The sequence below is a fragment of the Nymphaea colorata genome, chromosome 5 (assembly GCF_008831285.2).
Source record: "Nymphaea colorata isolate Beijing-Zhang1983 chromosome 5, ASM883128v2, whole genome shotgun sequence".
NCBI classification, from domain to species: domain Eukaryota; kingdom Viridiplantae; phylum Streptophyta; class Magnoliopsida; order Nymphaeales; family Nymphaeaceae; genus Nymphaea; species Nymphaea colorata.
The window spans coordinates 13,445,768-13,463,996 of NC_045142.1; the positions used below are offsets into that span (position 1 = coordinate 13,445,768).

Genomic DNA, 18,229 nt, shown 5'->3' on the forward strand with positions numbered 1-18,229 from the left:
CCCACGTTGCCCATTGAGGATCAGTTTTGCTGGGTGCCGGTTTGTCGCCTGTGATATAGGAAAGACGACCACGGCTTGTTATCCCAATCTCGAGAGCAACAGACCAGGAGAGATAGTTGTCTTTAGTCAGACGAATGGGCGTGACCTGGACCGGCAAGATCTCGCTCTTGGGAGCGCTACCCGCGTCAAAGGCCACATCACTTTTAGGTGTGATCTCTTCTGCCATCACAAGCAGTCAAGTCAGACGCAACACCAGGCAGCAACAAGACAACACAGCGGTGGCTGAAACACCAGCACTACACGGAACCCTAGGTGTCGGCGATGGCGCGCTGGATCGCCCGACGGCGGCGGCGCAGAGGCGTGACAGCGCTGGATCGTTCGACGGGGGCGGCGCTGGATCGTCTGACGACGGCGGCGGCGCTAGATCGTCCGACGGAGGCGGCGCAGAAGATCCCAAAGGCGGGGGCGTGGAAAACTCCAACGGCGCAGGCGGCAGCGGCGCAGGGGCGACGGCGGAAACACGAAGCCGAACGATCTCACGAACCTGGCTCTGATACCATGTAGAAACATGCAACACACGAGGGAAGAAGAAAGGAGCACACGGTATACGTGGAAAAACCTCAGAAAGAGGAAAAAACCATGGGAAGCTCTAACCTAGGTGCACACCGCAACCCTAGGAGAGAGAAAAAACTTTTCACTTAATTCAACAATTACACTTAAGTGAAGATTATATAGGAGGGAGAGAAAGAGTGCCGCCTAGGGTACCGAGCCAGCCTCGGTACCCGTGCCCCAAGGGACCGGGTCCAGAATTGGACCCGGTTCCCCATTACAATCTATTTCAACACCCCTAGTCCATGGGAAAGTGAAAAGTCGCATTCCCTTTCAATTATACCTGTTATAAACTTATATGTATATACTATTATGTTAAGTTGTATTGTAATACAATTTTTTATTCCTGTTATATGTATTGTAATATGTGTTATAGGTATATACTGTTATATAGTATTGCATCAACCTATTACATGTGTTGACGAGAAGCATGGTGGGCCCATAACCCATAGGTCCTAGGGTCGTCAACAATATGTATATACTGTTAGTTTGTTATATAATATGTAGTATTGTGATACCTGTTTTATGTATACATTAGTATGGTTATGTGCTTATATGTATTGTTACTGTTGTGTACTTATATGTATACTAGTATGTACTATTAGTCTTTGTTATTATACAATGTGTTTCTTTAAGTACAGATGGATTAAAGCCTTCTTGTGGATTTACATTCATTCTTCTAGAGATTAGATCTAGTTTTTTTTTTTGTGTATTAGATTACATTTAATGAATAATGTTGAACTTCTTCTATTGATTTTGTATATTCAATGAAGTCAACAATTAATTTTTTATTGTTTAAGTTGATTATGTTTGTTATATTACTACTCTCCACATTTCAAATATTAGTAATAAGTAATCAATATAACTTGACATATGAACCTAACTAAAAAAATGAAAAAAAAAATTGGTCACTTTTTTTGCCTAGGCTTGCCTAGGGCCACCTAGGCGCTAGGCCATGCCGGGCACCCAAGCACTGCCTGGGAGCCTTGACAACATAGCTTACTTGCCTATGCAACTCGACTTGTTTCTAGTTCTGTAGACCCAACATGAAGTTGAAGAGCTTATTATCCTTGGATATGTTCTTAACTTCAAGCAAATGCCCAGACAAGCCTTTTATGTAGTCTTGAATAGTGCCAGTCTTCTTTAGTCGGCATAGCACGTCACGGCCGTGGTAACCTACTTCACTGGAAAGAATTGATTCCTCAGCTCCTACTTCATTTCCTCCCAACGAGAGATAGGAGGTTGTTGCATAGACAACCCAAAGCCTATTCAAAACGTATCCGTGTTTGTCGACATGTCCACCCATGCTTGTTGATGCATCAACACGGGCGGCTATTTAGCTGTACCCATGTGACTCGTTTAGTTATAAACTTGCTTGACAAATATCCTTCACTGGAGTCGAATCTAAAGAAAGAGTCAAATCTCAAGAAGTTGGAGTTGTAAAATAAACGTAAGTTGATGAAAAGAAGGGAGAGAAGATGCTGCTTCTCTCTCTCTCTCTCTCTCTTGTTGTCTCTATCTCATGCCGAGTTGGAGATCTAAAGAGAGCTCCCCCTCCCCCTTGCTTCTTTCTAAAAGGGATGGGAGGGACATCTCACTCTCTTTGCCAATTCCTTTAGGCAGCTAAATTCTTAATTTCTTTAGGAACATAACTTTCTATCTTCTTTAGGAAAATTGCCATTATGGCCACGATAATGTATATGATAGTGCATCATATAATGCATTAAATTGCGACATGCTAAATATAAGTAGTCCATCTGAGTTGACTGAGAACTGCAAAAAAAGTATGAATTATTCATAAAATGTCATGTGTCTATATGTGGCCACACCTAGAAACAATCAACAAAAGTACATGACTGCATGGATATGCTGGGCATATTGGGGAAGCTATCTATACTAACAGATGTGGTTGCCAGAGGTTACATGTGCTTGTGCGTAAATTATACTGCATGAGATTATGAAATCATGTGGTAGTTTGCTAATTTTTCAATAAGAGTGATCACTGAACTGTTTATTTGGTTTCCAGGTTGTTGGATTTGATTTAGTTGACGATGAAAGCAAGCCAGAAAGGCGTCCTACTAAGCACATGCCCACACCATCTGAGTGGACAAATATATTCAATCCTGCCTTTTCATACTACACATATTATTGTTATGCAAATCTTTACACTCTCAATAAAGTGAGTTCCGAAGCCTTTTCCTGTACAAACTGTCAACTGTTTGTCCCTTTTGGCCATCTTTTTATTTCCTATATAAGTGAATGTGTTTGACAGGTATTGTGATTTGCTTGTATTTCACTTATAAGGCTGTCTTGTTAAATTTACAGCTTCGAGAGTCGAAAGGAATGACGACCATCAAACTACGTCCACATGCAGGCGAGGTGACTTTAAGAAAATTCTGCCTTTGAGGAAAAAAATGTTTTTAATGTCTTTCAAGTACTAATTTGAGCAATTTTAATATGTTTACATAGGCAGGTGATATTGACCATCTTGCTGCCACATTTCTCCTTTCACACAACATTGCTCATGGAATAAATCTGAGGAAATCTCCTGTCCTTCAGTACTTATATTATCTTGCACAGGTATCCTTTGAATTGCTGTTGAGATTTCAACAGTGTTGTAGTTGGCCCACTGGTTAATTTCACCTGGTTTATCATGTCATAAATGTTTTTCTTTTCCTGGTCGAGCTTGGATCAATGTTCATTCGTCCAGGGAAATTTTACTTGCAGTCTCATTTCACTTATAATCATAACAGACTTTTTATTTCTCAAGAAACTTGGACTTTCATTTCTAAATGTTATCAATCTGCATGTTTTGTCCAGAATGTCTTGATGTGGTGCCCAATCTTCAGGTCACATACACCTATCGTCTGCTTCTTAATATTAATTTAATTCACAGCTGTTGTTTGATATTCTGTCATCCTTGATGTATGTTCCGATTTGTGTGTGTGTGTGTGTGTGTGTGCGTACACATGCCTTAGCTTATGGCATCCATAATGCTATCTACCTTTTGCTGCTTTCAGAAGTTGCTTTGGATGAAACTACCGCATGATGAACTTAGGTTGTCCCAAATTTCGTGATGAAAATAATGAAGATCCAATTACATAGATTCTGATTTTTTTGCCTGCAAACATCAGATCATCTTTTAAATGATTTTATTAATCTGAAGTCTGAACGATATGTCACATTTTTATGGTTTTTTTGGATGTTATAGTTGTGGACGTTTTGAGTTTGTCCACATTGTTGGATTCGTAAACAAACAACCTTAGAAATGTCAGAGAGCCAAACAACACTCTAGACATTATAGTTGGAGATGTCAAGTGTTGTATATATATATATAGAAACTGTTCTGTTTTGTTTTTTTCTTCCCTCTTCTGCATTATGCTGATTGTGTGTATTCCATTATCGTCTGTACCATGAAAAATGATTGTGATTCTCATAGTCTTTTGCACTTGTTGGCTCAATTATAATAATTCACATTGACCAATGATCATAGGCAGTGAGCAGGTGCTAAGAGGGGAGTGTTAAGGGTGTCAAGTTGAAGACCATAGATCAAGCCCCAACCATGCTGTTATGTTGCCTGAGCTTTCTTTTTCTTTTGACCTTGTAAGGCTTCGTGGTTAAAGTTTACCTGCATTCATAAAAGAAAAAATAATCGAGTAGTCTGATATTCTGGCACTACAATAATAGGCATGCTTCTTCTCTAGTTTTGATATCAGTTACTGTTTCAATGTTTCAGATGCTTGTTTTTTGTTCATTTTTCAGACAAAGCTTTTTTTGTGTGTAATTTTTATTAATATTCTGGTTTTCAATTGTTCATAATTGATTGTGTGTTTTTTTTCTGCTTCTTTTGTTCAGATTGGCTTGGCAATGTCTCCTCTAAGCAACAATTCCTTGTTTCTTGATTATCATCGGAATCCTTTTCCCAGTTTTTTCTTACGTGGACTCAATGTCTCACTCTCAACTGATGACCCCTTACAAATCCACTTAACCAAAGAACCGTTGGTCGAGGAATACAGTATAGCTGCCTCGGTATGAGTGACAGTCCTCTCTTTACAAAACTAGAATGAATGAATAGGGACTGGAATAATAAACCTTGTTTTTTAATTTGTGGTGCTTTATGCAGGTTTGGAAACTAAGTTCATGTGATTTATGTGAGATTGCACGGAACTCTGTGTACCAATCAGGGTTCTCACATGCACTCAAAGTAAGTGCAAAACCTTGAAACTTTCAAGCTTATTTATTTATCTAATGAATTTTTATTTTTCCATCTTTCAGTCCTTATGTAGTTGTAACAGCGTACAGGAAAGATTATAAAAGGGAATAAGAGAAAAATAATTTTATTTTCTAAACGTGCCTATTACCTGGTTATTTCTGGAGTTCTTGGGTAAGCTTGATGTGTTTGGTCCCACTCTAATCTGGCGTTTAGATGCTGACTGGGGTGTATAATTTCCAGATCTCTAGTGGACATACTGATGATGCTCTTACTCTGTTGCATGGACATTTAAAGAGTTAAAAAAATGTTAGATACTCTATGGACTTAATAATAAACTATGTGTCTGTTTGTCTGTCTATCTATCTCTACCCTTTCTTACTATTGTCACAGATATTTTTTTGTTTTTGAAAATATTTTTGTAATAACATAAAAATAGAGTAAAAAAGAAAAAAAATGCAAAACATTACAGCATTTTGAAAATACTTCCATAAAGTACTTCTCATGATGTTATTGTGATATTTTCCCTCTTAATATAACATCTTAAATGCATTTGTTCCCTTCTTTTTTCTTTTAACATTTATAAAAATATTTTGGACTTTTATCGGTGTTTTGTAAGAAAATTAGCAGAAACCTCATCATTTAATGATTTATTTATCTTTTATCTGTTGGAATCTCTAAGATTTTCCAAGCAAAACAATCTTTTTGAGAAATGCTTGAGAATTACCTCATGGTTAAAACACCAGGAACAATATTGTTGTGACAAGGTCTCAACGTTGCAACTTATAATGGGTGGATGATGTTAACCAAATTAAATCTCATCTAGTAGTCAGTTACGATGTGTCGTTCTTCTTCCATCTCATTCTAATTCTTTTTCCTTCTATTTTCATTTTCAATCATTGTCATTGAAAACACGTTTTTTTGGAAAAAATGCCTATAATATGCAAAAAATAAGTCAGTTGTACAAAACAGCAATTAGACGCTTTTTTTTTAAATGAAAAAAAACTTGTATTATACGCTTTTTTTGTATTTTTTATTAAATTTTATTTTTTAATAATTATCAGGATTTATTAAATGTTTTAATTTTTAAAAAAATTTGCCGAGATTTTCTTGAGATATACAACTTTGCCATATTACACCCGAGAAATTCCTCGCCATATAATACCATACATTATATGTGTGACAATGTTGTCAACCAAGGATTTGTCTATATATATATATATATATATATAACCACTCTCAAAGTAAGAATGATTTTTTAAGTCCCTTCCCTTTGTAAGTTTCACCAATCCTGGGGTGGAGAGGTTGGTTGTAAAAAAAAAGTGGGGAGAGAGAAAAAGTAAGTGACAAAATGTGAGAGAAGAATGATAAGATTGTAAATCATGCTTGAACTTGATGATAGAAACACTTCAAGAATCACACTCTTGAAAATACCAGCTTCTCCAAGAAATCACACAAGGAGAAATCTCAAACTAAAGGTGAAAACTTGTATTTAATCTCAAATAAAGCACAAAAACAATGATGTTGTCTAGATTTAGAGCAAGTGGCTGAGTTTCTAGTACTGAGGCAGGCATAGGTTGTGCACCACCGGTCCTTGGATTGCAGAGGATGAACAGTTTCCTACAAAGAATAGATTGTAGGGCAGATATCTAGTGAGGCCAATGCCTTGGGTTAGGCTTAGATCGGCACTGAGAACTTTGAAGGATGGCACAAAAGGATGGATGGTCATTATTGGCATATTTGACTTCCTTCCAAATGGAGCTGAGGAAAGGACAAATGTCGGCTTGTAGAAAGCATGCTTTTGAATGCATAAATTTACAAACCTGATAGAGCTGCAAGGAAACCTTATGATAGGCTTGCTATGTCAAATGGGTGCGTGTACGGGTACGACAGTATGGGTTCGGGCACAACAATTTTAAAAATTGTCGGTTCGTGGGTAGGACAAATTGTTAAACTCCCAAAATGATAAAATGAAAAAAAAACATTAATAGTTCATACTTGTAATCCCATAAAAAAAAGTCTACAAACCAAAACAACAAACAAAGCATTGTTTATCAAAAGACCACTATCATTATCATCATTCTATGATTCTAGCTATTCCAAGTCAATGCCTATCTCATCCTCCTCTTCTTCCACTGCCTCAAGCACATTAGAAGATGTTGATGGTATAGAGGGCTCTTCGAATCTTGAATTAACAACTTTAAGTGTGTCTTCTTCTAAGTTAAAGTCCTCAACATTCATGTCCCAATTTTTAGTTTTTTCTTTCCTACAAGACAAAAAACAAATTGTAATTATTACCAAATAAGAAGAGAAACATTTAAATGATATACTTATTTACCTATATTCTTCTTTGTTTCGTGAAAGAAGCCGAAGGTTAGAATGCACATAAACTAGATCTTCTGGATGCTTGTTTGTGGGATTGTTTCATTTTATATTGTGGATTTGTGAATATGTACTCCAGTTTCTCTCACAACATGAAGATGTAGAAGGTTGAACTAGCAATCTGAAAGCAAGGTATTGAAGAGTAGGATAAACATGTCCATGTTTAATCCACCAAGAACTAGGTGAATAAAATCTTAACTACATTTGCACATACATCTTCTCCAATTCCAATAGAAAACTTTGCAAACTCATCGTGAGCTTGGCGATTTTGATGTAGATCAATAAAAATCCTATTAAGACATGACAATCTGTGTTTTGATCATTCTGAATCCTTATGTGCTTGGGTTCTTCTAATACCAATACTTTTTGCGAGTCAGTTTTTCCACAATATTTAGGATTCAATGAATGTGCCATGCATTGAAAAGGAGTGCTACTTTTATCCCATCTTGCAATCAATATTTTATGCACATGATAAAGAAAAGCTGAATCTTCCAGTGCAATATTTTTTTTCTCATGCTTAAGAATGACCTCTTGGACTTTCAATCATACTGTCCCACATCTCATAAATACAATGCAATGTTGAAATGTCACAATCAAGAGCTCTCAACATGTCCCAAATAGGCTTTGCCCACCACTTGTCATAAAAAATCAGTCTTTTGATTGCTTGAGCTTTGTCATCATCATCAACACGATTGAAATTCCAATCATCATTAGTCACCATACTGATCAATGCACTTTTAATCCTTTTCATCATTTTGACCATAACAACTAAAGATGCAAAACGTATATCTGCAACTCTTAACAATATTAGATTAGAATGCTTGTTATAAATGAAAAGTGTGTCTTGATGATTTACTATGAAATTTTTGATTTTCCTCACATCCTTTTCCAAGTCTCATTCCATGAACATATTTCATAAGCATGAGAATCTTGCTCTTTACTTGGTGGATTGCATATACTCTGCAGAGCCAAATCTAAACTATGGACTGCATAAGGAGTCTGAAAGATATGAGGGTGTAATTATTTGAATAACCTTATCTTTCCACACCTCTTCAACTATTTCCATGAACAATCCTTTCAAATACTCGGCACGAAAGATATGAGGGTGTAATTATTTGAATAACCTTATCTTTCCCCACCTCTTCAACTATTTCCATGAACAATCCTTTCAAATACTTGACACTTTTGTATTCGCCAGATGCATTTATCACTTTCAAGAAAATTGGTCCATTTGCTGAAGTTGCAATAAAATTAATAAGAGGACGCCTTTGCAAATCTATCTAGCCATTAGAGACAATAGAAACTCCATGTTGCTCCCAAGTTAATTTTGAAACTCTAACAATTTATTCACATGAGTCTTTTGTTGTTCTAGTAGTACAGTGCGAAGCCTTTTAGAACTAGAGAGAACATACCCAAACAAGTTACAATTTTCAATAGATGTAACTAAATCCCTCCAATATGGACTCCTAGCTACATTAAATCGTATGCAATTAGCACAGAAAATGTTGCCACTTTTAGATCTAATTCTCGTTGTCCTTGTAAACCAAATGACTCCTTAATTGGTTTTTAAGTGGCATCAACTTTTCTTTTTTTGACATCATCATATAAAATTGAAGCAATGCCAATAAAACTGGATGATCCCATACTTTTCATTTTCTGAAAAAGTTCTTGTTCTTTCTTCAATTGATCCCAGACCTCATTTGTGATATCTTTACATATTTGAATTCCCTGTGCTTTGATTTTTAACAGATGCACTTTTCCTTGTATATGATCCATTGAACACTTTCCCACAAAAACGACACATAAAAACAACATTTCCACCAACTCCATGAGTTTTTCCTTTATTTTCTACGTATGACCATAATGGTTGGTTGTCATGTGTAGTAGATCTAGCTGATACACTTTCCCACAAAAACGACACATAAAAACAACATTTCCACCAACTCCATGAGTTTTTCCTTTATTTTCTACGTATGACCATAATGGTTGGTTGTCATGTGTAGTAGATCTAGCTGATCCAAAACTTGAACTTGTAGTAGGTTGAGAGACTCCTTCCTTTGTTCGTCATATTACGTTAAAAATAATAAAAAGATGCAAAACAAAAAACATATAATGAATAGAAAATTGAAGGAATAAAACAATACACAATAATAAGCATAAGTCATAAGTTGCTGGCATTTAGGCTTAGAGCTGATCAGCACGCGGCAGCCTTTTGTTTGGTTGATGAAGATTGAAGATTGAAGATAATCTTGCAGTTGCCAATAGATTCTTCAAACTTCTAATAAAACATGGCAGCAACAACAACCAAACAAAAATGGCAGGCGACAGAAAGGCAGCCAAAATAGCCAGCAACAAATAAACATTAAGCACGTAAAATCAAACAAAACATGAAATAAATGGAAAGGCCTATGGTTTTATAGTTCAATCTTCAAAGTTCAAACAAAAACATCCCCAAATCAAAAAAACGAATACCCCCAAATCAAGAAAATGGAACCCTAACTTGTAATAGCGAAAAGAAGAAAGAAAAACACTTACCTGGCTGCTGCCAGACACCACCGAAAGTAGCTGTGGGTCGTCGGACATCCTCACCACTGCCGCCAGTCATTGCTATTGTAGACGAGGGTTGAAGAAAACACATGTAGTTCGCAGAGCTCGACTTGTGTTTCATAAGTTAAAACGAAAGATTTTTATGGTTTGGATCGGGTCTGACCCAAACCCATTCCAACCTGTACCTAATAGCTTAGTAATACCTACTTCTGGGTACCCACGTACCGGAGCGGGTACGTGGGGCAATCCCATATACCCGTGTCACATAGCAGGCTTGAATGGAAGGATGATGGGACATTCAATGGCCTAAGCAAGGCCCATGTACTGGTCACCAGCCATTTTCCATAGTGCCTGTGAATATTTGTACCAAGGATTATGGAGTGAAATCTGCTGGAACTGATTATGGAACCCTTTTGAGCATGTTTTTCTGGTCGACAACCGACCTTTCCTGTTGGGATGGGCATCTAAAATCATTGCTGGACTGTGACTTGAGGAGCATCTACCACAGCAAATGCCATGAGAGAGAGAGAGAGAAATAAGGAAAAGAGGAGGAAGCAACATATAGTACTTAGTTCAAAGGGCGAGAGCGAGATTCTTGGAATGTCATCAAAAGAAAGATTGGAAGAGAAATGGAGAAAAAGAGGAGAAGTAGAAGAAGAGCGACAATAACAAGAAGAAGAGCAACAAGAAGCGAGATTTGGAGTGGCTGGCTTATTTAGTTTTTGGAGGTATGGAGTTGTTTATTTAATTTTTTGAAAGTTTGGAATGCGACCGCCAATATTGGCATGTTTTAGAATATGGGGCAGGTTTGGATCTGTTGCAGGCAATTGGGTTAATTTTCGATTGTGTGGTCATATTTGGTGTTATTGCAATATTCACCAATCAAGTTTAGACTCAGCTGAGAATGCTGGCTTTGTCGCGTCTTATCTATGGACAGGACTTGAAAATAATCCTAAATGGAACATTTTGAATCATGACATATTTGTGTCTCATACTATCCTTAATTGTTAAACTAGCAGCTAGTCGGTCTGTTTAGTCACCTAGTTGGGCTAGCTGCGTGGATTTTAGGATATAGGGCAGGTTAGGATCTGTTGCAGGCAATTGGGTTAATTTTGGACTGTGTGTTTATAGTTTGGTATCATTGCCATATTCACCAATCAAGTTTAGACGATGCTGGCTACCTCATGAGATACTTGAGTCTCATATCATCCTTAATTGTTAAATTAGCAGCTAGTCGGTCCATCTAGTCGTCTAATTGGGCTAGGTGCTGGTGAGATGACTAGTCCCTGCCTCCTAGTCACTTTGGCTCGTTAGCAGAACTAGTTGGCTGATTTGATTGAATCAACCAGTAGTCATTGTTCAAATGGTTTTGGCATGGGCCCTTATAAACCAGTGTTGTATGTCATGTGGCTTATCGTATGATTGGTTATGTTATCTAATGTAACTATAAAGTCAAATAATGTGATACACCCCTAAAACCAGTTTTGGGAGTGTAACTACACTATACCACTGTAACTTATGATACACCTCTTCTGTTGTACATGACAGTACAATATAGGGTGTAACTTAGTCCTTGGAAACATATAAAGAGTGTCCTTTTTTTTTTGGATTTAGAGTTACATAAATTTCTATCATGTTCAACGTCCAAGTTATTTTTTCACATTTAAACTAAAAAATAAAATTTTATGGCTGATTTCATGCAATAGAAATAGAGCTTTCATTGATTTTCTTACAAGGTCCTATGTTCAAGAAATACAAAGTGAAAATTCAAACTTTGTGATCATAAGTTGCTTAGGGACTCGAAGGAGTAAAACATAACAAAAAGTTATTTATTTTGATACCATTAAGTATTGGGGTAATTTAAATGGTCCATTTTTTTATTATTTCGGATGGAAACATGCATGTTATGCCATTATTTTTTTTCACATGTTTTCCTTCTTTTTCTTTTATTAGCTTTATTAATATTTAAATTTTAAAAAATTAGATTTATGATTTTTATGTTATGTTCTACGTTGTCAAGGCACCCAGGCAGAGGGCAGCGCCTAGGCAAAAAAGACGAACAATTTTTTTTTTAGTTTTGTTAATATGTCAAGTTATTTTGATTAACTATTACTAATATTTGAAATATGGAGAGTAGTAATATAACCAGCATAATAAACTTAGACAATAAAAAATTAATTGTTGACTTCACTGAATATGCAAAATCAATAGAAGAAGTTTAACATTCCTCATTAAATGTAAACTAATATGAGAAACAAAAACAAGCTAAATCTAATCTCTAGAAGGAATGTAAATCTGCAAGAAAGCTTTAATTCATCTGTACTTAAAGAAAGACATAACATAATAAAAAACACTACCAGTACATAATAGCATACATATAAGTACATAACCATGTTAACAAATACGTAACAGGTATCACGATACTACATATCATATAACAGGCTAATAGTATATACATATAATAGGTTGATGCAATACTATATAACAGGTATAACAGACTGTACATATATCAACATGATATAAGTACGTAACATAACCGTACTAATGTATACATATCACATGTATGAGGTATCACAAAACTATATAACAAACTAAGTGATTAACAGTATATACATATAACAGTATGCGTATAACAGCATAATCAACACAACAATATATAAAAATACGTAATCAATACAAAATGAAGTATGTAACAATCTATACTCAATTAAGAAACTTTAATTGAAAAAGAATGTGACTTTTCACTTTCCCATGGACTAGGGGTGTTGGTGGCTAGGCCAGCCTAGGTGCCAACACATATCCCATCACCTAAGTGGCGGACTTAGGCAACAAGTGTGGACTTACGCTTAGTCCATGCCTAAGCGAGGCTTTAACAACATAGGTTATGTTTCATGTGTGACTTTTGATCCATCCAGTGTGGGTTACACCATACATTTTACAATTTTGTTCTAAACAAAAGGGACTCTTCAATATGTATATATGTTATATGTATATTTTGTATTTCTATATATTACTTATTCTGCCTATTCTATGTTTCTGTGTGTGTGATGTATGTGTGTGTATATATTCTGTTGGGTGTATATTCTCCCTTTTCTTCTCTAAAATGTGAAGCTTTTATAGGTTTTTTTAGCTCTATATATTTCAAGTCTTTCTGCCGCCTTACTAGTTTTATTTTAGTCAACCGACTTGGACCAACTCAAACTGTCTAGTCTGTGGTATTCTTTCTTAGGGCGTTGACCAAGCTGAGTCTGACTTTTGAGTTTGACAACAAAGATATTACCTCATATCCGGTTGATCATTTTCTAGGTTGAGAGCCAAAGCTGGGTATGGGGTGGTTTAAGATTCCACCAAACTAGGCACTTGGGTTGGTGTTGGGCCAGGTTACCATTGTGTGATATTCTCATGCATGGTCTGGATGGCATAGCTTAGTTGATTGAACGTTGCAAGAATCATGTTTTTTGGGGTTACTATATCTTGATTGCTGATACACTAATCTCAAAGCTCCTTTTGCTTTACTGGGAAGGGCTTAGGAAATGCTAATGGACATACTTCCCTATGAATGCCATATTTGGTCCTTGTCTTTTCATTGTCATACAAGTTAAAAAGTACTAAGAGTCCATATAGTCTGTTCACAAGCTGCCATACCTGGTAGATGGCTTAACTTTCTTGATGTTCTGATATTACTAAGATGTCAGGCTTTCCTCTGGAACATTGGTTAGTTTATCAACAAATTATTTACTGGACATTGTGTCTTTCGTAACCATGTAACAATGAATTAGAAGGGAGTGCATAGTGGATGTCCTGATACTCTGGAGCTGTCTCAAGTAGTCTGGATAGGTCCCAAATAAAAAATCTATTGATGAGTCCGAGCACCACCTTTTCTTTTGTTATGCTTCTTGCTCTGTCACAGTTCAAGGTTCTTACCATTATGTTAGTAATCATGAAACTCTTTTTGTGGACGTGTTCTTATTTACTTATATAACTTCCATTTTGCAGTCTCATTGGATTGGAAAGAAGTATTATAAACGAGGCCCAGAAGGAAATGATATTCACAAGACCAATGTCCCTCACATCCGAGTAGAGTTTCGTGACATGGTATTCTCCTGATCCCCTTCCATGTTTCCTTTTTGCTTGTCAAGTCCGAAGCATGAGTTATAATGTGTCTTGCAGATCTGGAGAGAAGAGATGCAACTAGTTTATCTAGGGAAGGCTAACTTGCCCGAGGAAGTGAATGCATGAACAGCAATTCCACTGATTTAGTGGCCACACGACGGTTACAAGGGCTTTACTATTCTCCCCATTTTACCTCATGGGTCTTTCATACGTTGGTTAATTCCTCCTGTTCGACTCAACTCAAGGATTCCATGAACGTAAACTGGAAATTTAAGAGGAGAGACAGTGGAGGTTGCTTTTGACATGTTGAATGATGGATGGTGGACGTGGCATTCTCAAGCAAGGGAAGAATGTCAGTCAAGTTGGCTTGCCTTAACAGAAGGGATACAGGTATTTGGGGACTCATCGTCACTTTACCGCCTGGTGTATAGCCCTGTTATTGGGGTATAATTTTGAGAATAAGCATCAGTCTAATTCATAGGGGTATACTTTTGAGAATAAATATTAGTATAATTCACAGGGGTGTGCTTCCAACAGCAAGATGGCTTGTTGTTTTGTAGTATTTTAGAATCTGAATTTTTATATAACCTACCATGGTTTCTAATTTTTTCATGGGGATACTGTTTCTTCTTATGGCTATGCATTCACATTCATTTTCATGTTTGCAGTAGAGATGAAGGACCCCGTGGAGAAAAAATAGTTCGTGGGGGATGACCATGGGGCCATAAAATCTCCCATCTTACCCTTGAATAAAAATTTAACCACTTTACGTGCATGCACTTTTAGTTCAATGCCCTTTTCATAATCTTTGTTTATAAAAGCTTGCAAGTTTTCTTCCGTTGGAAGAAGTGGGTTGTGAATTGTCATCCCTGGTTGCATATATTTCCGTGATAAGAGTTGATTTCAATCGTATTCATGATTTACCTATTCACCTTGATGGAGAAATTTATTTAATAGCCTTGGTGGAAGCTCGGTCAAGACTTGCATTGGTGGAAAAGAAAACAGAGTTTGAAGACATTAATTCGTCTTCAAGCACAAAAGTAGGTCAGAGAGAAGGTGATATTATGGGAAGTCGTGTTGAAGAAATAAACAGGAAAACGAGTATACCAAAGTCGAGATGTGAGTTTTTAAGAAGCAGCGAGTATAACTCTATGCCATCATGCTTTTGCTTCAAATCATGGGCTATATATTTACGTTATTATATAAATCTTCATTGCAAGGGTTACACTTGATATTGAACAAAAATTTCCACCTGTCGACAAAGCTCACTTGATTACAGATGCGACGGTAGTATAGGAATATGCATGGTCCGGCCATATCATGTGATTTACCTTCAATTGCACACTAAAACAAACTCATCCACCACTTTTGCCACAACCTTGGCCTTTAATCTGGTTTTCACTAAGCTGCCTCTGCTTCATCTACGTGTCTGGATTGCTTGCTAAAGCTAAATCACAATTTTTCATTAAAATCACAAATTATAACTAAATTGTAATTGAAAATCAAACTAGCATTTGAAACTTAAATGTGTATATTATTTCTTGAATTGCTTCCTGAAGCCAAATTACCTTTTGACGTCTATTTCAAACTGTACTGCAAATTTATTTCGATTGGAAACCAACGAAGCACTCGTTGGCAATCTGGCTTGATTATGAACACGACATGATGCTGGAATGTCATGTGATATACATTGTGCATTAGAACTTAGTTCACCAATTTTTGCTCACTTATCTTGGCCACCAATTGATTTTCACCTAAGTCGACTTTGCTTCATCTATAAATTGTATTGAATATTCAATCACAAATCTAAACAAAATCATGCATTGAATATTGAACTGGTAATTGGAATTGAATGACTTAAATTATTTATTGAATTCCTTCTTGAAACGGAATCAGCTTTTTGACGTCTATTTTAAACTAAACTGTACATCTATTTTCGATTAGAAACTAACGAACAATAAGCCGTCCATGGAAATAAATTGTCAACATCTTTTTGCCTTCATTAAGTGACGTTGCAACTTAAATCACCTATTTATTTTCTTTCACCTAATCTCCTTTTTACCATCTATTTTAAGTTATTTGCACTAATACTGTAAACCACCTATGCTTCGGCCACCAACAAACCATGCTTTATTACATTTAATATCGAGTTAATAGAAGCTCAACCGATTTGCCTAATAGACTAGGACAGCATCATATAGGTTGAATAGATAGTATGAAATGGTTAATCTCATAGCCGAGTTTCCTAATCCGACTAAGATACTACCATCAAAGGGTTGAAATGATAGGGTAAAAGGTTAAGCTACAGTCGACTCTCCTAATGAACTAGGATGCCACTCTTGTTGGTCAGTTGGGAAAAGAATATTAAGAATTGTTTTAAGTGCTAGTTTAATGCCTAGTTTGAATTGTTGAAAGTTTTTTCGATGAAGGAAATTAAATTTTGCCAACCAATTCTGGAGAATAGGCTGCAAAAGAGGTAAAAGTATGTTAGTATGGCCAATTCTAGAGAATGGACCACCAGGAAAAATGGGCCAAAACAAAGGATTGTAACCAATACTGGAGTACAAGTTATGAGGGAATAGGAGAATGTATTATCTGCACTTGTCTCCATTCTCTCATGTGGGAATCTAAGATACGGAACTCGGACCGTTCCTATGCCTTTATCACGGTAGTGTTCCAGAGTCCAAGTCTTTTCTGCTGGCCTTTACACTGGTCGTAATATTATGTCAGTGGATCAAATGCAAAGTCTGGTCCACTAACGTAGTTTCCAGCAACAGTAAGTGATCGGGCTTCCTTGACAGTGGTGCTTTGCATCATGTCCAACATAGGCAGATTTTTGGAGTTGCAACTTTTGATGGCTACATCAATATGAATCTTCACATTGTGAATCTTTACCAAATCTGGACCAACATCTCTCTCTTCAGAAGATAATCCATAGGACTAAATTCATGTAATGTTTCAAGATTTGTGAGAAAGCTGATGCTATCCTAATGAAACCCTTTGTTTGTATGCATTTGACTTTTAGGTGAGACATATTCTAATTCTCTTACTATTCCCTATTTCTGGTTGAAGTATGTTGATGTTTCAGAAACTATTAGTTACTATTATGTGCCTTTCGTATATTTAACAATTCGATTAATCTACGTCTTTTGCAGGTGAAGATTCATGTGCCACTACAACCATGTTTATGGAGGGCTGTTCATGGTCGGTACGTTGCTTTACTTCATTTATTTTGACGCTAAAATACATTCCTGCATGTAATAATTGTGAGCAAAAGGGAGATACAACGCTTTCGTAGTTGGATTTGATCTACTTCTATCTTTTTACAAACATATAATCTTTTATTACAACATTTAAATGTTGGTACATTTTTTTTTCCAATATCGATTACATTGAAGCGGAGTTTTATGGAATAAAGTTATGAAGAACTGCTTACAAAAGATTTTTTTCTATTAATCAAAACTAATTAAAGTGAAAAATATCACAATAATCTCCTTAATGATCGTCGCCCATGAGTTATTAAAGGTTGTACCTGCGAAGATGATGAACACCGGTACAGTAGTAGACTCATTGGAATAGATCTGTCATCGCTATATGCAACTATACCGGTGATTTTCCAAATCTTGGCAATAGACAATGGCAGAGCCACATATCGGCTGGTGTGGACAGTTGCCCACACCAATCCTTCAATGTTTCTTTACCTTTACATTAACGTCTTCAAATATTTGGTATATGAGTGCCTTTTCGATATAGAAATAAATGAGTGAGTGCCCCTCCAGAAAAAATTTCGTGTTCCACCACTGGCAATAGGCTATTGTGATGGCATTTATAGCGGTGATTGTGGATTGATTATCATGGTAAGTATTTACAAGAGTGATATTTCACTCTCTAGACACAGGTTGGTCGACTGAACCACATTAGTCCTTGATTTGTTTTTCTTTATTCCTTGAATCCATTTAATCTTATCAATGTGCATTCATTTAATGGCAAGGATTAGGTATTTGATGTTGAGCAAATTTCGTCAATGTTTCTCATGAAGATGCACAAGATTGGGGAGGCCAACCTCTACATCACCATCAAAGACCTTCCTACTTTAATGACTCCGAAGATCATGCTACAAAGGACACTACTGTCATTGTTGGATTTGAACATTGCACATGAAAAGCCTGCCCACTGCTGCTTCACTAGTTGGATTTGGATCAAATATCCGCATCTTACTTCAAAAAGTTGGATCTTGAATACATTTTTAACATCCATTTAAGAGATCTGACTAGATTCTGATTTTAAAAATGGCACTTGATTGGAAATCAGTTCAGTTTACAATAAATATCTGATCAGATTTGTATTTAACCAAATTAAGATCTAATT

The 18,229-nt window shown here is 36.4% G+C and overlaps 1 protein-coding gene across 2 annotated transcripts in view; it reads left to right on the forward strand.

Annotated features, from left to right (window-relative positions):
• The window catches only part of LOC116254316 (AMP deaminase), a 59,728-nt gene extending 45,255 nt beyond the window's left edge, over nt 1-14,473 (forward strand). For both annotated transcript variants that reach the window (XM_031629641.2, XM_031629642.2), the window contains 7 exons: nt 2,636-2,788; nt 2,935-2,988; nt 3,079-3,189; nt 4,465-4,638; nt 4,733-4,813; nt 13,745-13,843; nt 13,919-14,473. In XM_031629641.2, coding sequence (XP_031485501.1) covers nt 2,636-2,788; nt 2,935-2,988; nt 3,079-3,189; nt 4,465-4,638; nt 4,733-4,813; nt 13,745-13,843; nt 13,919-13,987 — 741 coding nt within the window. In that variant the 3' untranslated portion in view covers nt 13,988-14,473. The remainder of the gene's footprint in view (nt 1-2,635; nt 2,789-2,934; nt 2,989-3,078; nt 3,190-4,464; nt 4,639-4,732; nt 4,814-13,744; nt 13,844-13,918) is intronic.
• The last annotated feature ends 3,756 nt before the right edge of the window (nt 14,474-18,229 follow it).